The sequence below is a fragment of the Hemicordylus capensis genome, chromosome 1 (genome assembly GCF_027244095.1).
Source record: "Hemicordylus capensis ecotype Gifberg chromosome 1, rHemCap1.1.pri, whole genome shotgun sequence".
Lineage (NCBI taxonomy): Eukaryota > Metazoa > Chordata > Lepidosauria > Squamata > Cordylidae > Hemicordylus > Hemicordylus capensis.
The window spans coordinates 451,396,311-451,418,754 of record NC_069657.1 but is presented as its reverse complement, the minus strand read 5'-3'; the positions used below and the strand labels follow the sequence as shown (position 1 = coordinate 451,418,754).

Below are 22,444 nucleotides of genomic sequence, written 5' to 3'. Positions count from 1 at the left end.
ATATAAATAGGGCTATTTTCTTGCAAATTGGGTAGAATATCTGGTTCTTCTCTCCCCGCGCCAGATATAGTGGAAGCAGCACCAGAAAAGGTGGGGTCAGAAGGGGCAAAGTGCATTTATGGGTGGGTTAGCTTTGTCCTACAAATTAGGTTTCTGAAACAGAAATGGGGGGCAAACTACTTGTCTGAGGGGGCAATTGCCCCTCCTCCCCCCCCACCACCGGAGCCACCCTTGCTCAGATCAACTACAATTCCTGAAACAAGAGTGTTTCCTGCAGGAAAGGCCTTGAAGAAGTTGTTGAGGTGCTTCCCTGATCCTTCTTTCTTGTCTGTGCATGAAAGCTGGTCTTGTGGTAGCAAGCATGAATTCTCCCCTCTGCTAAGCAGAGTCTGCCCTGGTTTGCATTTGAATGGGAGACTGCACTGTAAGATATTCCCCTTAGGGGATGGGGCTGCTCTGGGAAGAGCATCTGCACGCAGAAGGTTCTAAGTTCCCTCTCTAGCAGCATCTCCAAGATAGAGCTGAGAGATACTCCTGCCTGCAACCTGGGAGAAGCCGCTGCCAGTCTGTGTAGACAATACTGAGCTAGATAGACCAATGGTCTGACTCAGTAGAAGGCAACTTCCTATATTCCTATTGTGAAGGCTCATGGTTGTCAATTTGCCAAGCCAATAGGTAAAGGAGTGTGAGTGAGTGAGTGAATGTTTGTGAGTGCTTGTTGGTGCTTAGGGACCTGGATCAGCAGAATGCCTACATGTGCACAAGCATATGGATTTTGCAGACATGAGCCAGAATGTGTGTAGGGTGCGGTGGAGTCTGAAAGAGACTAGATCCTAAGCATGTCAACCTATTGGCTCATGTTTGTGTGATGCATAAAATCATACCTGGATCACACATATAAGATCACTACCCAAGATTTGGTGTCTGCTCATAACAGCTCTGCATACAAGGGCTGATCAAAACATGAAGGTTGTCCAGTGGGTGAATCCCCAAGGCCCCTTCATTATATTCATCCAGTCTAGAACTGTGCAACGTGTGCCTTTCAATGAACTGTGTGTGCAGTTGCACAATAATACTCTTGCACAAATGCATGAAAGTGTGAAACGGTAGTGGTGTGATGGATGGCCATTATTTCCAGTGGTTGCCCATTGCACAATTGGATCCACATTTCATTAAAAGGCACATGCAGCATTCTGGAGTAGGTCAGTTGTCTTCGGCACAGGGCTTTTCTTGTTCCAACTCTCTTGCAAGGTAAGCATGTCTTTAGAGGAAGTGAGAGAAGCGTCAAACAAGTAACTTTCCCCCATCCTTTATTGAACTTTTCATTTCAGACTCTCCTCCATCCCTCCAACATTAAAAACAAAAACATTAAATCACTGATCTGAGTGGGAAAGCTAAATGCCATTAAAAAGAAATGCTGTGAATATGTCAACAAACACACTGTGCGCCTAATCACAGGTGCATTTGTGCAAATGCAAGACCAGCTGAGATGGATTTGATTTTTTTGAAGAAGAAGGAAGTTGACATGAATTTTCCACTGTCGAGTGTTATTATGAACAATTTGTCCAGCGTCCCCACCCCTCCTCACCAGAAACATAAAATAAACAGCAATGCAATCTTCAGCGCAAAGAAAAATCAGAGGCTATTCACATGATTGTAGAAAATCGGGCTTGGCTGCAAGCCTGGTGGTTCCTGAGCGGGTAACCCACTCAAGTCGCTCGCCCCTTAAACCGGGTTTGCAGAGCGACTGCTCCGCAGATCCAGTTTTTAAAATTGTGAGTAGCCGCAATGCGGCTCTGTGCCATGGCTACTCATGAGTAGACCCCCCCGGCCGGGAGGCTTAAAAGCAGCCTCCTGGCTCGAGGGTCTCTCGAGGGTCTCTCTTTTCTGAACCCAGACAAAGTGGGTCTCACTGATCATGAGACCCACCTCTCAATGTATCTGAAGGGTCAGATCCAAACCTTTGGGGTATTGCCCTCTTGCAGTGTCCTAAGAAAAGTGTAGGTGTTCAGGAAAGCTACTGCTCAAGAAAGGAGCATTGGCAAGGGTGAGTGCGGATAGTTATCTGGTGCTTCGGTGGGGTGAGTTAATAGTGATGGGCAAACCTTGTTGACAGGAGACTGGCTAGGTGGTGTGTAAACACACATCAGAGGTGTGTTTAGGTACTTAAAAGATCGGGGGCCCATAGGGCCTGGCTTCAGCTTACAGCCCTCTCCCCAATTTTCAGAATTAAACCTCTTCATGCTGTCTAAAGGAAACCCGTGCTCTCTCCCACTTTTTGAAGCCACCAGTGTCAAACAGTGTGGAGGCACGACGTAATTCATCCGAGGCACGTATCCAGTGTTGTCAATGCCCCTGGCCAACAGAATGCACTTCGGCCTTAACAAACACGTTCTCAAACGTGGGTCGCCATAGGTTGTTGGACTACAACTCCCAACATCCCCAGCCTGAAGGAGCCAGATCTGAGAGCCCTGACTTAGCACAGTATCCTTTGGCCGCTTTGCTCCGTAAGTGTACACTCCATTTTTCTTCTTATAACAGGAACTTGGCTTGGGCAGGTGCCGGTTGGCAGAGCCTGGGAGGGTGACCCTGGAAGCCAAGTGATGGACGCGGCACTAGCCGGGCGGCTGCGGGGCAGAAGTGGACATGGGCTGCTCAGGTCTCCTGCTCCTAAAACCAACCCTCTGGGGCCTGGGTGGAGCCTGCAGCTGAAGGTATCTGGCTTGGGGGGCAGAGGCTAGGGTGGATCTGAGTGTGGAGACACAGCCTGGTACAAAAGCTGCCTCTTCATCTGAGGTATACAGCTTAAAACTTGGCCGGTGGTGGTGCTTGGGGGACCAAGATGGAATTCCCCCCTTTTCTGACAACTGACTTGGGAGACATACCAGCCAGGCCATTTTGTGTCCGGTCAGGTGTCTGGCAGAGGCGGCCCTTTCATGAGGCAGGTGATTCAGGTGGCAGATTATCAGAACACAAAAACAGCCCTGCTGGATCAGGCCCAAGGCCTCTCTAGCCCAGCGTCCTGTTTCACACAGTGGCCCACCAGATGCCTTCAAGGAGCCCACAGGCAGAGGGTGAGGCCTTGCCCCCCTCTTGCCGTTGCTCCCCTGCAACTGCTATTGAGAGGCATCTTGCCTCGAAGGCTGGAGGTGGCCTGTAGCCACCAGACTAGTAGCCCTTGCTAGACCTGTCTTCCATGAATTTGTCAAGCCCCTCTTAAAGCCGTCCAGACTGGGGGCTGTCACCATATCCTGTGGCAGAGAATTCCATAGGTTAATTATGCGCTGTGTGGGGGTGGGGGAGCTTCCTTTTCTCAGTCTTAAACCTCCTAGCAATCGGTTTCATGGGATGATGGTGATGGCGCTGGTCGGGGGCAGGGCAGATGCCCAGCGGCCACCACTGGAGCAGCTCTTTGGAGCCAACCTGATCCCTGCAGACTCTCCTCATGCTCCTTACAAAGCTGGCAAGAAGCACAAGGAGAGAAGAGGAGGCTGCTGGCAACCTGCCCTCTCTCCTGCCCCCCATGGACTCTCAAAGCTGGCAGGGTTTGGAAAGGGGGCGGGCCCACACCTGGGGCAAGGAAGCAGCTGGCATCTCCTCTCAGGCTCTGCAATGCCTTAGTCTGCCCCTGGTGGGTGGCATCCTTAGAAACGCTGCAGGAGTGTGCCAGTGTGGTGGTGTTTGAGATGTGTGGCCCAGCTCATGCTTTGTGGGGCCTGACACCAGGCACAGGTCTTGGGAATTAAGTCTGTACAAGCTGCTGTGCTGGACTTCAGGGCGGCGGAGAAATTTCTCCCAAGTGTCAAGCCGCTCTGCATTTCCCGGCTTCTCCAAGGAGACACCGAAGCTCTCTCCACATTTCAGAGTTCCTCCCAAGCAGGGGCATAGCTATAACTGAGCGAAAGGGTTCAAAGAACACGGGCCCCCAGCTCCCTCCCTCCCTATTGTCTTCATTATCTCCCTCACTCTGGGGGGGGGCTGCCAGAGAGAGGGATGAACACAGGCCCCTTCTCCCCTAGCTATGCCCCTGCTCCCAAGGAGAAAGTTTGGAGGGTTTTCTCAGGTGGCTTTCCCACATCCCATTCAGCACTCTGTCACCTCCCAGAAGTTCACAAGCAGAGCCGCTGTCTTCTGAGGCTTGCCACCAACATCTGGAAATCGGCAAACAGGCTCAGTAAAGCTCTTTCGGGTTGCCCAGAGCTATTGCTAGACCTATTCTCCATGAGCGATTTAATCCTTGTTGGACCCTGATTAAGTCAAGGGGACAATCTCACTACCTCGTAGTCCAGGGGGTTTAAAAGTCGGGTCCCCAGATGTTGTGAGACTACGACTCCCATCATCCACTGTGGCTAGGGATGATGGAAGTGGTAGTCCAACAACATCTGGGGACTGCTGCTGTAGCAGATTACTTGTGCACTGCAAGAAGAACGGCTTCCTTTCCTTTATCCTGAATCTGCTGCCAATCATCTTCATTAGATTATCGGGATTCCTTGTGTTTATTTAGGTAGTTTGCATTAGGCTTCCTTAAGGGTGGTGAGAGCATTATGCCAAACCTCTGGGCCTACTTCTCCCTGAGGGGGTGAACCTGTGTCTAGACTGTACCACTTCTGATTGCAGGTGGGGGTTCACATGGCTGGATGCCCCTCCATAAAACATTCACCCCACCAGGAAAGCTAGTTAAGGCCAGGGTGAACTCCTCGCCCTGATATATTATTGGTCTGTGTGCCATGAATGGAGGATCATGGCTTCATGTCAACTCCCATCCATGGTCTGAAGTGGTACAGTCCATACACAGGCAGAGCTTTCCAAATTGCATCCCCAGATGATATTGGATGACAGCTGGCAGGCCATGGCAGCTGGGGATGATGAGAGTTGTAGTCCAACAGCCTTTGGGGATGCAGGGTCAGCAACTGCTGGCCTAAGGCATTGCAACAAGCCAACGACAGGATCTAAAAAGCCTGGCACCTCAAGGATGTCTAAATCTACAGGCAATAATGATCTGAAAAGGTGTGTTAACCTACAGTGGCTGACATACTGTGCAATGTTCTTTTAATGAAATGTGCACACAGTTGTACAAGGGCACTTTTGTGCAAATGCAGGAATGCAGTTGCACAATGGTTGCCCCACTCCATTTGCACAACCTTGTGCATTTGCACAGGAGCGCTCTTGCACAACTACACACACACACATTTCACAAAAAGGCACACAGAACATTGTGTAGCATGTCAGTCCATATCCACTGTCTCCCTTTCCATCCCTCATGGAAAGGGGTTCCCAAAGGTCATTGCCGCTGGGGGATGCTGGGAGTTGTAGTCAACAACAGCTGGGGAACCCTGTTACAGGAAACACTGCTCTGGAGGGCCCTCACAATTGGACAGTGACTTCATAATAGCTACCTGACTCTCTCATTCCTTCCCCTGCTCCATGATTGGTCCAATCTGGAGTCAGCCAAAGGCCCTTTTTGGCCAAAGGCCCTTTTCCAAAGGGCAGCTGTGATTCTCTGACTCTGTCCTGAATTTTGGAGCTCCCAACTCCCAGAATGGTTCTTTCTTTACACCTTCAATCTGGCCACGGGGCTTGAATGTTGCTGCCCAAGTGTTGACCTAAGGTGGCCTCTAGCTTCCACCCATGAGGCATGCCAAGTTGTCCTCACTTTTCACCCTTACTGCAAAGCACCCTGGGATGCCATCTTCACCACCCCACTTGACCCGCCATCTTGGCTCACTGGAAGAGCAGTTGTGGGTCCCACTCTGCCTCCCCACTTCAGTCTCTATACCCTCCTGTGCTTCCCCACCAGGCAAAGGAATGGGGGGAGCCCTCTCCTCCTCTCTCGCATGTGCTTCTCCCACCAGACCCACTTGGGCACCCAACCCCTTCCTCTTAGCAAAGTGAGAAGCGGCGAGAGTTGATGTTCATTTTGGTCACGCCGATGAGCTTGAGCGGGGTGGAGAGGCTGAAGGAGGAGGTCAGAGGGAAGTCGCAGAGGAGGTCCGAGAGCTCGTCCCTCTCCTCCAGCTCGTAGGTGGCATCGTTGAGCATGCGCCGGTGGAGGTGGCAGGTCTGCTCGATCTTCAGCTTGTTGATGTCGCTGCGCAGGCGCATGAGCTGCCGGGCTAGCTGCTGGTCCTGAAGACGCATTTCCATCTGGGGTGCAAAAGAAAGGAAGGAAAGTCATGATGGTGGGCCAGAAGCAAAGCCCAGTGGGGGAGGGCTTGAGGCTGCAGCCCTTCCCAGAGCAAGAATCATGGTCGCCATTCATTGCTATAATGGAGAGGTGCAAATTAGGAGAAGCCAGAGCTAAGTGGTAGAGCACATCTATAGGTTTCTGAAAGAGCAGGAAATGTTATGATCCTCATGGATAGAAAACCAGAGCATTTGTGGGCAAGAGGGAGGCACCAGCAGACTAGATACAAGCAGACTAGAATAGATAGATCTATTCCAGTAAAATCTGAAGGGGGGGGACCCAAAGGAGGCAACCCACAAGCTGTCCCAATGTAACTCAATGGAGTGGAATGTTCACAGACTCAGAGAGCAGTTAACAGATAAACAACTGGGTGGAGTTTATGGAACTCAGTCGTGGTGGTGGGGGGAGTGGGCTTGAGCAAAAGGTGGGAAATATCTCAGCTTGAAGAATACTTCTTCAAGACAGTCCCAAACACTTCTGAGAGGGAAAGGTGTCTCAAACTCTTCCATTTCCTCACCAGCTATTTTACACTTTTGTGTTTCTGAGGGGGACAGGGGATTGACACATTTACACTCTTGGTGTGTGTGTATGGGTCAACGCTTCCCAAATAACATAAACACATCTGTACGTGTGTGAACTCTCCTGAGGAATGGAGGGGGAAGTTTTGCACTGAATCAGTTAATTCCGTGCAAGATTTCTCCCTCCGTGCACATCAGGGATATGTTGTGACATTTTGTTGTGCCTTTTGTTTTTAATGCACATTAAAAGATGTATCCAGGGTGACAAGATCCTTAAACAGTGATCTGAGAAAGACATCCGCCTAAACCCCTGAGAAACGGCTGTTTCGAAATAGCACTGGCCTAGATGAGCACAGGAGTTGCAGGATCAGACCTCTCAATATATTTTCCAAAGCTGAGAAGCAGTCATGGCTGCCGAAATGGGATTGGGGCTGTGGCGCTAGGGGAAAGGTGTAGCCCATTTCCTATGGGTCATACCCATAGAAATCGAATAATAATAATAATAATAATAATAATAATAATAATAATAATAATTATTATTATTATTATTATTATTATTATTATTATACCCCACTCCCAACCCAAGCTGCTATGATCTCTCCAGGGTTAATCGCAGCCTCTGTGGAGTGCGAGTTGATCAAGGAAATGGCACAAGGGGAAAGAGAGAAGCCCCACTCCCCCCCCCGCCCCACGGCTGCTTTTCAGCTTTGAAAAAGATGACAGGAGATCCTGTTGTGAACTTCTCCACTTTGTTTAGTTGACTTGCACTTCTGAGTAAACACACCCCAATATTTTTTTTATGCTGTCACCTCTGGCTCAGCAAAGTAATTTATTCTTTATTTTACTTATGTCAAACTCTTTTTTAACATGCCTTCTTCACCACTTGAAAGGGCTTAAAGTAAAATAAAAGTGTGCCATCGAGTCACTGGCAACTCCTGGCGACCACATTCCCCTGTGCTTGTCTTTGGTGGAATACAGGAGGGGTTTACCATTGCCTCCTCCCGCTCAGTATGAGATGATGCCCTTCAGCATCTTCCTATATTGCTGCTGCCTGAAAGAGGAGTTTCCCATAGTCTGGGAAACATACCAGCGGGGATTCGAACCGGCAACCTCTGGCTTGCTAATCAAGTCATTCCCCCACTGCGCCATTAGGTGCCTCCCTGAGGTGGCTTAACAGAATTAATATTAAGACAGATGCAGTTACAAGGGAAGAAATATAAAGCTGTTAAAGTGAGGTAAAGAGGAAGGAAGGAAGGAAGGAAGGAGTAAGAAAAGGGGAGGGAGGAAGAAAAAGGGAGAGAGGGAGGGAGGAAAGGGGAGGGAGGGAGGAGAGAGGAAGAAAAGGGGAGGGAGGGAGGAGGGAGAGAGGGAGGGAGGGAGGAAGAAATGGGGAGGAAAGAAGGAGGGAGGGAGGGAGGGAGGGAGAAAAGGGGAGGGAGGGAGGGAGGGAGGAAGACAAGGGGAGGGAGGAAGGAGGGAGAGAGGGAGGGAGGGATAGAGGAAGAAAAGGGGAGGGAGGAAGAAAAAGGGAGAGAGGGAGGGAGGAAAGGGGAGGGAGGGAGGAGAGAGGAAGAAAAGGGGAGGGAGGGAGGAGGGAGAGAGGGAGGGAGGGAGGAAGAAATGGGGAGGAAAGAAGGAGGGAGGGAGGGAGGGAGGGAGAAAAGGGGAGGGAGGGAGGGAGGGAGGAAGACAAGGGGAGGGAGGAAGGAGGGAGAGAGGGAGGGAGGGATAGAGGAAGAAAAGGGGAGGGAGGGAGGAAGACAAGGAGAGGGAGGGAGGGAGGGAGGGAGGAAAACTCTGCTTCTGCTATTGATCTCCACCAAAGGGATCTTTCTGTTCCTTGTGACAGAGTCTGGCTGAGAAAGTGAGAACTCAAAGGCCAACTTCACACAACTAGAAGTGCAGTCCGGTGTATTCCTTGCCACAGGTGTCCTGCCTCTGGATCTGCGTCTGTTCCCAAAGGAATTTCACAGTGCAAGACGCTTTCTGTTTATCACGGATGCCAGAAACGGAGCATGGCGTCCCAAGCGGAGGGCAGTTTTCGGCTCTGGCACCGGTCCCCCCATTGTGCCCACGATCCTTTTGTCAGCCATCGCAAAGCTTTGTCTTTCGCCCTTTCCGCTCCTATCCTGGGGAAGGGGGAAGGCAGACCTCCCCCTCCTTGCTCCCTTTTTACTCTCCAAGTGGGGAAAGCAACCCTTCTCAACCCGAGAGCACCAAACGAAAACCCCAGGGAAGTTTTATCTCCCTGGGAAAGTTCGGAAACTTGACTATAGCTGTTGAAGAACAGATCCTCACGAAATATATATATTTATTGAGGATCATTTCTTCAGCAAGTTACAGTTCAAAAGCTGCTGTATGTACACACACACACACACACACACACACACACACACACACAGAGAGAGCACACTGGGGGCGGGGAGAGATTAAAAACCATGATTTACATAAGAACAGGCCTGCTGGATCAGGCCCAAGGCCCATCTAGTCCAGCATTCCTGTTTATGATTTAAAACCATAAAGACACAAAAATGGCCTTGACGGGTCCAACAACCTGTTTTGAATGGTCTTTGGTTTCCCTCACAAGCCACAGATGAACATGATCGCCATCCCCTGGTGGTTTGCCCACAGACTGTCATTTAGAGGTATACTGCCTCGGAACTTGGAAGCTCTACTTATCTGTCACAGATAATAGCCCTTGAGGAACCAGTTCTTTATGGATTTGTCTAACCCAGGGGATCTCACACTTGGGTCCCCAGATGCCGCGGGACTACATATCCCACCATCCCCAGTCACAATGGACAAAGATGGTGGAGGAGATCAGGCTCATGACTGCAGCCCAGGGAAGGGAGGGCTTTAACCCTTGCACCTTGCCACAGCCCCACATGATTGCTATTTCGCCCAGGAGGGAGATCTCATTGGCTTTCCTTTCTCCGAAGTTATCTGTTCCTGTTGTGGCTTCCTTGAACAGTCTCTTGGAAGTAAGAACAAAAAGTGGGATGATGACCCAGTCGAAGGACTCCAAAGAGTGGGAAGGAAGGAGAAAGACACCCCCTTCTTCCTTGCCATGCTTTGGAGAGGGAGAAGGCCCTCGGGAGGGGCCAGCCTGAAGCTCCCCTCCTGCTGTTGGACTACAACTCCTAGCATCCCAGCCTCAGGTAAGCCACCCTGGTATAGAAAGCTCTTAAAGGGGACTGGACAATTTGATGGAGGTCTGTCAGTAACTATTAGTCCGGACAACTATATGGAGACTCCAGCTTTAGGGGCAGCATGCCTCTGAATTCCAGTTGCTGGGGAGCAATAGCTAGAGAGGGTGATTTCCTTCTTGCCCTGTAGGTGGATTTCCCAGAGGCATCTGGCTGGCCATTGCAGAAAATAGAATCCTGGACTCAATGGACCTTTGGACTGTCCCAATCAGCAGCACTCTTTGCCACGGACCTTGGGGATCTGGTCCATGGCCTCCTATCTCAGTGGGGGGGGGGACTCCAAATGTTCAGGGGGGGGCCCAGAGCCCTACTACTGCCCCACCAATATTTTCCATTTTCACCACCATTTGGGTGCCCAGGGGGTGGGGGTGGGATGTGCCGAGTGGAGCAGGCCTTCCCCCATGGTGGTGGCAGCGGCTCCTGCCCCAGCTGCTGGCCCTGGTGGAGAGTGAGGCACTGGTGGCATGCCCCGTGGCCTGCCGGTGGCCAAACTGCACCTCTTTCAGGAGGGCCTCCTGGACCTGCATCAGCACCCACCCTGCACCCACCTCTGTCCCTGCCCCTCCACCAGCCTGGCTGAGATCCTACAGGTGCTGGACGGCTGCGACCACGCAACGAGCTGGCCACCCTCAATGGCTTTGACCCCTGCACTGGCCACTGGCGCTACCTAGGTGTATTCCCTGAGCACCTGGGCAGGGGTTATGGCACTGCTTCCCTGGGCAACGACCTCGATGTCAGCAGTGAGGCCGGAGGTGCACTGGGCAGGCAGGCAGGGGGCTGGGAGCTGGGGGGCAAGCGCGGAGGCACAGGGGTGCAGTGGTGAGAGCTCGGGTCAGGGGCTGCCAGCGACATGAAGCTGCAGTTCACCCCCACATTGGTTGTCAGAAATCCATGGGTGGCCCCGGGGCTGAAAATGGAAAATATTGGTGTGGCAACTGTTGTTGTTTTTTAAACCAATTAAGTGGGGCCTTGTGGCAGTGGGGAGGGGGGGCTTCAGGTCCGGGCTGATTTTGGACCTAGGTCCCAAGAGGGCTCTTTATCTAGACTACAATCTTAAACTGGTTTGAAACCAGTTTGTCAAGGTTTTCCCCAAAGAACCCTGGAAACCTTTGTTCTCAAAGAGACTTGAGATGACTAATACTTTTGGGAAAGATCTTTTGCCTTTTCCGAGAATTACACTTCCTAACTTGGTTCCTTGGTCGAGAGTCATGACTGTTAAACGGATCTAAAACTGGTTTAAATGTATGGCTGTAGATATGGACTATATACACCCCAAGCCCAATCATGTTGCATACAAAATTTGGACAGGTGGAGTAGCTTATAGCTATAGCTTCTCCTTGACTAAAGGTTTTTGAGGCTGGATGACCATCTCTCATGGATGATGTAGGCTATTCCTGTTCTGAGCAGGAGGTGGGGGTGGACTAGAAGACCTCCAAGGTCCCTTCCAGCTCCAAAATTTGAGATGCTGTGATTCTACTCTAAGGACAAGTGCCTCAAGTAGGCTGGACCCTTCCGATTTTTGTGCTGTTGTTTGGAAGCCACCTAATGGCACGTCTGGGAAATGACTTGCCTGGCGAGCAAGAGGTTGCTGGTTTGAATCCCTGCTGGTATGTTTCCCAGACTAAGGAAAACACCTATATTGGGCAGCAGCGATGGAGGAAGATGCTGAAAGGCATCATCTGCGCGGGAGCTGGCAGTGGTCAACCCCTCCTGTATTCTAACAAAGACAACCAAGGAGCTCTGTGGTCGCCAGGAGTTGATACCGACTTGACGACACACTTTACTTGACTTTTGTTTGACTCAGTTGCAAGAGGTTTCTATTACATTTGGAGTGCAAAGAAGCCATTGTGCAATGCCCTTGCCATGTGCTGATGGCAGCCTGTGGTCTGGTCCGTCTCCCACCTTGCCCATTTCCAGCTCTAAGTTTCTGTGATGTAAGAACTGCAGCTTTGGACTGGTCCCTGCCCTTTTACATGAGAAAAATGCTCTTCAGAGAAGTTGGAGGAGGTGCAGAATGTTCCCATATTATTTGCTGCTTGTCCTTTGGAAATGCGGCTAAGTGCCCGAGTCAGCATTTCTGTTGAAGCCCCAGCAGCTGGCATCCTGGTGATGCTTCCCATTGGAAGCCTGATGGCCAAACTGCAGGCAATCACAGAGGCATTAACATCGATTGGAAACGGAGACACAGAACTGCTGAAGTTGTCTAAGCCATTGTTGCCCGAGTAGGTGCAGCCGTAGAGCACAGAGACAGGGAGGTTTTCATCTGTGGCACGGCAGATCTGGGTCCACTTGCAGAAGGATGGAAAATACAATCTGTCCCGCACAGAGAGGCAGCGTCTCATCTGTGCATTAATTGCTCGCCAAGTACCCTAACTGTAAGGTCAATAGGCCTATGCACAGATTATGTTCAGTGCGCATAGAAACTCACAAAGCCCAAGGAAAACCTTATCTCACTGGGAGGGTTATCTACAGGTGAAACTCGGAAAATTAGAATATCGTGCAAAAGTCCATTAATTTCAGTAATGCAAATTAAAAGGTGAAACTGATATATGAGATAGACGCATTGCATGCAAAGCAAGATAAGTCAAGCCTTAATTTGTTATAATTGTGATGATCATGGCGTACAGCTCATGAAAACCCCAAATCCACAATCCCAGAAAATTAGAATATTACATGGAACCAAGAAGACAAGGATTGAAGAATAGAACAATATCGGACCTCTGAAAAGTAGAAGCATGCATATGTATTCAGTACTTGGTTTGGGCCCCTTTTGCAGCAATTACTGCCTCAATGCGGCGTGGCATGGATGCTATCAGCCTGTGGCACTGATGAGGTATTATAGAAGACCAGGATGCTTCATTAGCGGCCTTCAGCAATTCTGCATTGTTTAGTCTCATGTCTCTCATCCTTCTCTCGGCAATGCCCCATAGATTCTCTATGGGGTCAGGTCAGGCGAGTTTGCTGGCCAATCAAGCACAGTACACTGTATACTTTTCAGAGGTCCGATATTGTTCTATTCTACAATCCTTGTCTTCTTGGTTCCATGTAATATTCTAATTTTCTGAGATTGTGGATTTGGGGTTTTCATGAGCTGTACGCCATGATCATCACAATTATAACAAATTAAGGCTTGACTTATCTCGCTTTGCATGTAATGCGTCTGTCTCATATATCAGTTTCACCTTTTAATTTGCATTACTGAAATTAATGGACTTTTGCACGATATTCTAATTTTCCGAGTTTCACCTGTATACCGCCCTGAGTACCTATACCTCCCTGGTTGTCCAAAAGACCTTGAGCCTTTTTTGGAAGGGTGGTATATCAATCAACCAATCAACCAATCAATCAAATAAATAAATAATAGATAATAAATGAATAAATATACAAACAGGTGTCTACAGATCCACTTGCCAATGGCCAGGGCTCCCAGGCCTCTAGCAAGCAGGACACGAAGGCCACGATCAGGACACAATCTCTTCTGCCATTTTTGAAAAGGAGAGCAACAGCAGGAATCCTCGCTGAGCAGGAGGAGAAGGCTCCTGCTGTTGCTTACCACCTCCATATCCCAGTGTAAGAGGAGGAGAGCTGGTCTTATGGCAGCTAGTGTGATCAGGGTGGCCAGAACCTAAGGGGTATACTCGTGAGTCAAATGGGCCGTAACCCAAAATTTGGCTTTTAAAAAAGCCAAATCTGGCAACAGAGGTGTGAATTGTCCCCTTTGCTAAGCAGGGTCTGCCTTGGTTTGCATCTGGATGGGAGACAACATGTGAGCACTGTAAGCTATTCCCCTTAGGGGATGGGGCTGTTCTGGAGCATCTGCTCAGTACTGGAGCATCTGCTTGCCTGAAGAAGGCCCCAGGTTCACTACCTGGCATCTCTAGTTAGGGCTGGGAGAGACTCCTACCTGAAACCTTGGATTGTCACTTCCAGTCAGTGTAGGCAATACTGAGATGTATGAATCAAGGGTCTGATTCATGTAAGGCAGCTTCCTACGTTCCTATGATGGTAGGAAGAGAAGGGGAGGAGAGCTGGTCTTGTGGTAGCAAGCATGAATTGCCCCCTTTGCTAAGCAAGGTCCACCCTGGTTTACATTTGAATGGGAGACCACATGTGTGAGCACTGCAAGATACTTCCCTTAGAGCAGGGCTGTTCATCTTCGGCCCTCCTGCAGACGTTGGCCTACAACTCCCATAATCCCTGGCTATTGGCCACTGAGGCTGGGCATTATGGGAGTTATCATCCAAAATCATCTGGTGGGGTGCCAAAGTTGAGCAGGCCTGCCTTAGGGGATGGGGCCGCTCAGGGAAGAGCATCTGCCTGCCTGCATGCAGAAGGTTCCAAGTTCCTTCCCTGGCAGCATCTCCAAGATTGGGCTGGGAGAGATTCCTGCCTGCAACCTTGGAGAAGCCGCTGCCAGTCTGGGTAGACAATACTGAGCTAGATGGACCAATGGTCTGACTCGGAATAAGGCAGATTCCTATGTTCCTAAGACCTGCTTCTATCCTAAGACCTCTTCCTATGAATCAGAAAAGGATCTGAGGGAAGTGAGGGGATTGGTGGTGACTGCAGATGCCTTACCAGGCACTAAGCCTAAATTTGTGGATGCCTGTGCAATTCGATTCACCCTCCAATAGATTCGGGTCAAATTGGGGGTGATTCACAAATTCGACCCCAAAATCGAATTGCCTTCAAAATAGAGGGCCTGATTCGGAGTTGAGGAGACTCACCCCCACTTCAACTAGAATCAATTTGGGTGATTCGAATGCGATTTCAAGGCCCGTTTTGGGAAACGGGACTCAAAAGGGGACGTTTTTCCAAGGCGAGCTGCTCTACCAATTCAGATTGGTGTGTAGACCAGTCCTCCAAGGCAGGCCAAGTCCAGAGCAGAGGGCTGGTCTACCCGCTAACCCCAATTAGTAGTCCAGCTCTCCCCAGGAAAATGGTGGTCAAATCACTTGAATCGATTCGAGTGATTTGAAGTTGATTCATCGAGGCAGCTGGCCAAGACAGATGTTCTTGACAAATCAATCTGAGGTTTTTGCAATTCGATTTGAGCTTAAATGCAATTGCAAAAACTGATTCGTGCACATCCCTAATCCATGTGCATGCAGAGTTATTCACACATTATGTTCAGCAGACGTACACTTCCTAGCATTTGAAGGGGCCTGTAGTCAGGTTCACTGCGGGGGGGGCTTTAATTTTAATAATTTGTTTAAATAACTGTTTTATACTATTGTTTTTATTCTGCTGTGTATTTTAATCTGTGACTTTTAAATATTTTAAATTCTGTACACTGCCTAGAGATGTATATATCTGGCGATATAAAAATATGATCAATAAATGAACAAAGTTAAGACACAAACAAACAAAGTTAAGACATGTAGAGTCATTCAGACAAAAACATTTACATGTATACAGAAATCTGTACGCACACACAACAATATAATGTCTCCTACTGGGTACAGTGTACATACACATAGATCTGTGCACATGTGCTGTTTTTCACATAATATATCCAGTGCATGTGAATCAGTATTTTCCTATCTGTATCCTGCATTTGAGGGAACTTGCACCCAGCTTCACTTTTAAAAGAACAAATGTACAGTCATTCAGACAAAAGCATGTTCATGTACAGGTGAAACTCGGAAAATTAGAATATCGTGCAAAAGTCCATTAATTTCAGTAATGCAAATTAAAAGGTGAAACTGATATATGAGACAGACGCATTACATGCAAAGCGAGATAAGTCAAGCCTTAATTTGTTATAATTGTGATGATCATGGCGTACAGCTCATGAAAACCCCAAATCCACAATCCCAGAAAATTAGAATATTACATGGAACCAAGAAGACAAGGATTGAAGAATAGAACAATATCGGACCTCTGAAAAGTATACAGTGTACTGTGCTTGATTGGCCAGCAAACTCGCCTGACCTGACCCCATAGAGAATCTATGGGGCATTGCCGAGAGAAGGATGAGAGACATGAGACCAAACAATGCAGAATTGCTGAAGGCCGCTAATGAAGCATCCTGGTCTTCCATAATACCTCATCAGTGCCACAGGCTGATAGCATCCATGCCACGCCGCATTGAGGCAGTAATTGCTGCAAAAGGGGCCCAAACCAAGTACTGAATACATATGCATGCTTATACTTTTCAGAGGTCCAATATTGTTCTATTCTTCAATCCTTGTCTTCTTGGTTCCATGTAATATTCTAATTTTCTGGGATTGTGGATTTGGGGTTTTCATGAGCTGTACGCCATGATCATCACAATTATAACAAATTAAGGCTTGACTTATCTCGCTTTGCATGTAATGCGTCTGTCTCATATATCAGTTTCACCTTTTAATTTGCATTACTGAAATTAATGGACTTTTGCACGATATTCTAATTTTCCGAGTTTCACCTGTATGTTGTAATCTGTCAGATTCAAGTCTTCCTCCACTTGCGCTCCAGGTGTCTACGTCGCTGCTTCAGCCCCCACAGTTCTTCCGTATACCAAGGGGCCAATTATGAAGCGGGTCGGAGAGGACACTTAGGTGAGATCATGTCTACTGCCCTGGTGAGCTTGCTGTTCCAGTTCTCCAGCAGGGCATCAACAAGATAGGAACATAGGAAGATAAGAACCTGCCATATACTGAGTCAGACCATTGGTCTATCTAGCTCAATATTGTCTTCACAGACTGGCAGCGGCTTCTCCAAGGTTGCAAGCAGGAATCTCTCTCTCAGCCCTATCTTGGAGATGCTGCCAGGGAGGGAACTTGGAGCCTAGATGCTCTTCCCAGAGTGGCTCCATCCCCTGAGGGGAAGATCTCACAGTGCTCACACATCAAGTCTCCCATTCATATACAACCAGGGCAGACCCTGCTTAGCTATGGGGACAAGTCATGCTTGCTACCACAAGACCAGCTCTCCTCTCACTTCTGGATCACCAGCAGAGCCAACACTAAATCCCTCCAAGGCTTCTTGGAACCCAATTGGATCCAATAACCCTCTTGGGTGGACCATTCTAATGGGCCCCTCACCCCTGTCAAAGTGGGGTGTGACTGTGAGTCCAACCTTAACAAGATGGTGGTCCATCCATGACAATGGGGAAATCACGGGAGTCCCCACCCACAGAACACCACCCTGATCAGAGTGAAAGACCAGATCAAGTGGGTGACCTGCAATGTGTGTTGGTCCCGAGACCACTTGGGATAGGCCCATAGATCTCATGACCGCTATGAACTCCTGAGTTGCCCTGAACAAATTGGTCCCAAAGTGGACATTGACGTCCCCCAACACCACAAGCCTGGGGGACTGCAATGCCAAACCTGAAACCAAGTCTGTCAGCTCAGTTAGGGTCTCCATCAGGCAGCAGGGCGATCGGGACACTAAGAGAAGTCCCAGTCTATCCCTGGTCCCCAAACTTAGGTGCACACGTTCGATATGGTCAGACACTTCCACAGGGATCCTGATCAGGGAGAGCTTGTTCTTGTAGACCACAGCCACTCCACCTCTCCACCCACAAGCCCGTACCCGCTCCTCAACAGAGTACCCTGGAGGGAAAAGCTAGGACCAGACTGGACCACCAGCCTCCCCCAACCAAGTCTCTGCAATACATACCAGGTCTGCCCCTTCATCTAGAACCAAATCATGGATAGTTTCCAACTTATTCTGAACAGACCTGGCATTACAGAGGAGCAAGGTGAGGGTCTATGGGAGGTTGGCACTGCTCTCCAAGGTCCAAGCGGTGGCAGGACAGCCAGAAGGGGAAACAGCTAATAGATTTCTGACTTCCCTTCCCCTGTAATGACTCGCTGACCTGCCAACTTTACTTCTTCTATTCCCCACCACCCCCGGAATAGCCACCCCACCATAGTCAGTGGACACCCCCCCCGTCTCCCCATCCCCAGACAAACCAAGACCTAGGATCCAAAAACAACAGAAGCCAAAAAAGAAAATCACCAAGCCTTCATTGTCCCCTGAGGTGGCTCCCTCAGAGGGGTGAAGCCCTTTGGTGGCGACCCCGCCAGTGGTGGGCCTGCCGCCACAGGGCAGCAGCCCTTTTATAAGCCCAGAAAGATGGCTAATTTAGGCAGCTGACCCTCAGGAACTGCTGACTCACTCCCTCTGGCCCCGATCCTGCACAGACTCACCCACAGGGCAGCAGCCACAGCCCCACACATTAGGGGGCACACAGGCTGGCAAGCTGAAAACAGCAGACAGCAACCACCTGGGCTTTCACCACTGCACAACCGCTGTCTCTGGGAAGCAGATGTTAATGCTGCCGCGTCCTCCCTGCAAGGTTTCTGGCAACCAGAAAATGAAACTGCTCATATTATAATGCGCTTAAACAAAACTATGGTGCGGCCAGACCTGGAGTACTGCGTACAATTCTGGTCACTACATCTAAAAAAGGACATTGTAGAACTGGAAAAGGTGCAGAAGAGGGCAACCAAGATGATCAGGGGCCTAGAGGACCTTTCTTATGAGGCTAGGCTACAACACCTGGGGCTTTTTAGTTTAGAAAAGCGAGGAGACATGATAGAGGTCTATACAATCATGCATGGTGTGGAGAAAGTGGATAGAGAGAAATTCTTCTCCCTCTCCCATAACACTAGAACCAGGGGTCATCCCATGAAATTGATTGCCAGGAAATTTAGGACCTGCAAACCGAAGTACTTTTTCACAAAATACATAATCAACTTGTGGAATTCTCCGCCACAAGATGTGGTGACAGCCAACAACCTGGAAGGCTTTAAGAGGGGTTTGGATATCTTCATGGAGGAAAGGTCTATCATCAGCTAGTAGTTGGAGGGCTAAAGGCCACCACCAGCCTCGAAGGCAGGATGCCTCTGAATACCAGCTGCAGGGGAGTAACAGCAGGAGAGAGGCCATGCCCTCAACTCCTGCCTGTGGGCTTCCAGCAGCATCTGGTGGGCCACTGTGTGAAACTGGATGCTGGACTAGATGGGCTTCCTTGGGCCTGATCCAGCAGGGCTGTTCTTATGTTCTTATGGACACCTCCAGCACAACATGATGTCTGAATCGGGCTGACGTGATTAAAAGTGGTGTCCATGTGGCAGCCTATAGTGTGCACCTGCCCTAATCTCCACTTTCCTCTTGATTAAAGCATATATGAGCAGTGTTCCCTGCAACAGAGATTCCCAGATGTTGTTGACTACAACTCCCATCATCCCCAGCCTCAATGGCCTTTGCCTGGGGATGATGGGAGCTGTAGTCAACAACATCTGAGAATCGGCTGTTACAGGGAACACTGTATATGAGCCAAGTTCATACAATGAGAGGAGATGGAGAAACATTGTCAGTGTTTGCTCAACAACTCCTTGGTGATTGGCCAAAATAAGAGCCTATGTAACTTCCAGAACCTATGCAAAACCACATGGCAGAGGCTAGTCTTTTAAGTTCGCAAAGGGAGAAATAGGCAGGTGTGGGGAGAAGACTCTTGTGAGTTGTGCTCATTATCGTTAGAGAAGAAGAGAAGCGCACTGGAGTTGATCGGAAAGCTGGGTGGAGAGGAAGCAGAAACCTGGCATGCATTTCCCACCTGGAGGGATGCTCAGATGTTGGCTCCCCCAGGAATGCAGAGTTCTCTGTGCCAGCTTGTTGCCTAAAGGAAGGCAGGTGGGGTCAGAGGGTGGGGAGAAGGAATAATAGAAGACAACGTAACAAAGAGGAAGAAGGAAAAGATGGAAACTACACTTCAGACTGTGAGCTCCTTTTGCTCAGAGATCTGACCATTTTTTGTCTATATAACTCTGTGAGATGCAGGTAAGTGCTGTGTAAGTGCTGTGTAAGGAGAGAGAGAGAGAGAGAGAGAGAGAGAGAGAGAGAGAGAGAGGTCTATGACAAATGGTGACTGAAAAGAAATGCCACTTTTTCCTCCTTTAGAAAACATTTCCAAAATGGACCGGAACCTACTCACCAGTTCTTTTCTGAGCCAACATAAAGCTTCATCGATATTTTTAAATCCTCTGCTTTTCCCCGGTGCCAGCATCACTTGCTCTTTGGAAGAGCTGCCGTTGATGTGTGGCTGCACCTCTCCTGAAGGAACGTTTTCCTTCAGGGGCTCCTCATCGGGGCTGCCCTCTTCATCTTCCTCAGGAGGTTTGGGGTGGCTCTTCCATGCCAATCCCTCTAGCTTGGCCTTCCACTCCAGATAGGAAGGCCGTCTCGTCTCTAGCCTCAGTTTCTCCGTCAGAGCTTTCAGATTCCTCAGGTGGTCATCAGGCGGTGGGCCACCTCCAGTCTCTTCACCAGCACTGTCCAGCAGTTCTCCAATCTGGAGTTTTGGAACAGACATCTTCCTTGACGGTGGAATGTCATACACATCCATGGGACGGCTGGCTGAAGTGCCCAAGATCTGGACCACACCATCCACACGGCAGCGTGCTGCTCCAAAATGTGCTTAGGAATCCCTGCCGGCTGTGCTCAGCAGTTCAAGGCACTCCTCTCAGAAATATAGGAAACCATCTGCGCAGAAACACAAAGACACATTGTTTGCTTGCTTCGACTGCAGACTGTCAAGAGGGAGGAGGGAAAAAAGGGGGGGAAAGTGTGGTAATAAGCGTTAAGAACTTCCTTATATGACCTGCCTTGAGAAAAATGGAAATGGAACACTTCTGCCTGAACCATACGGGTCTGATATGTTGCCACGGCTGTCTGGTGGAAGACTTGAGACAAGAGCAAACAAGCTCTCCTGTCTTGCAGGGGAACTTTTTGCTGCGAGACCTGTCAGCCGCTCTGCTCCTGGCAATGAAGTGGATTACTCAGGATGAGGTCAGAGGGAATTACTGTAGCACAGTCTTGCACATTTTTAAAACACACACACACAACCTTTCTCTTATTACTGTATATAACAGGTTCTCTGGATTCCTCGGTTGATTCTCACAATATGAGAGGCAGGGAAGTAATAATGCCACTGGCTTATACAAAGCAGGGAGTGAGGCCTGCTTTACATATGCAAATACTGGATTTGGTTGCTCTGCACAGAGTGGATGGATGGCACCCTGGAACACAGGAACATAGGAAGCTGCCTTACACCCAGGCAGACCAGCGGTCCATCTAGCTCTAGTCTTGGCTGCACTGATCCGGCTTTCCAATGTTGCAGGCAGGAGTCTCTCCCAGCCCTACCTGGAGATGCCAGGGAAGGACTCTTTGCTCAGTTCATTCCCCTGCTGAGTCTGACTAAGCAAAGAGGCACCAATTGAAAGTGGGGGTTCTCTTTATTGAGCAGGGGGAGAGCAACTGGCCCTATCCAGCCAGGGTTCACCTAGGTATTTTTGGCAGCCGGACCTGAGGCTGAAGGGCTTCGGAGGCCCTCCCCGCTACGAAGGGCCCCCCTTAATTTTTTAATACCTCTGATCCGCCGCCGCTGCCGCCCCACCACTGCTACCTGGCAGCACCCGCTGCTGCTGCCCAGCTCACACCGCACGCGCCACCACTATATATATTTTTTTCTGTATAAACTACTTAGGGAACTTTTGTTGAAGAGCAGTATATAAGTAGTAGTTGCAATAGTAGTAGTAAACCTGTGGCTGAGGTATGGCCCCATACCTTAAGGGGAATGGCTTACAATGCTCATGTGTAATCTCCCATCCAAATGCAAACCAAGTCAGACCCTGCTTAGTAAAGGGAACAATTCATACTCCCTACAACAAGACCAGTTTTCCTCCCCTTGAATTAGGCTACACACTTCCAAACAAAATAAATACTCATACAGTGGATGTACTCTCACATCTGAAGAGTGGGAAGGTTCTTGTGCCTGGGTTTTTGTTGTGGTTGTTGTTGGGTGTTTTTTTGGTTTTTTGTTTGAAATTTTTGCTGATCTCCCCTTCCTTCAAAAAGTACTCCATGCCACCCAAAATTATGTCCCTAAGGGTCATGCAGCCCTCAGGGACATGATTTCAGGTAGCACAGAGCACTTCCAGGGAAAGGGAAAATCAGCAAAAATTGCCCCCATGTATGAGAATCTGTGCTGAAGCAGGAATGCAGCCATCACACATGGGCTTGTTTTGCCTGCACATACGCAGTCTAAGTTAGGATATCAGCCAGTGACTGACAGCAAATGTATGAACTGTGGGCCAGATCAGACACTTAATGCATGATATGTGAACAGTCCTGGGATGGTTTTTTAGAACTACAAAGCAGTCTCAGAGGCTGCAATCTGATGGAAGCTCAGCAAAGGGAGGAGATGCTGTATGCTTCAGTTGGTGCAGTTTACTAGGGACAATCCCTGGGGCTTGGGGGTGCTTTTTGGTATCTGTGCCAGGTAAATCCCTGTCTTGTCCTATTTTGTCATTGTTATTTTGTCCCTGTTTATGACTCTTGGGAGTGCCTGTTATCATGCTATGTGTGAGTGCTGGTATCTATTACTGGAGTGATGTGAAAAGCCTTGAGAGTTCTGTCTTTGGGGGTGGATTTACAGTGACTCCATCACGCATGCAATCCTTCAACAAGTTATGATGACATCAACATTTATTTATTTATTTATTTATCATATTTTATACCACCCCAAACTCTCGTCTGGG

General features: G+C 49.1%; 1 protein-coding gene across 1 annotated transcript in view; it reads right to left on the bottom strand.

Annotated features, from left to right (window-relative positions):
- Window positions 1-1,293: 1,293 nt before the first annotated feature.
- FAM167A (family with sequence similarity 167 member A) overlaps window positions 1,294-22,444 on the bottom strand; it is a 39,481-nt gene continuing 18,330 nt past the window's right edge. The window contains exons 2-3 of the mRNA XM_053248489.1: window positions 19,840-20,387; window positions 1,294-6,144 (exon numbers count right to left, since the gene is read on the bottom strand). Of these exons, the coding sequence (XP_053104464.1) occupies window positions 5,881-6,144; window positions 19,840-20,250 (675 nt within the window). The 5' untranslated portion in view covers window positions 20,251-20,387 and the 3' untranslated portion in view covers window positions 1,294-5,880. The remainder of the gene's footprint in view (window positions 6,145-19,839; window positions 20,388-22,444) is intronic.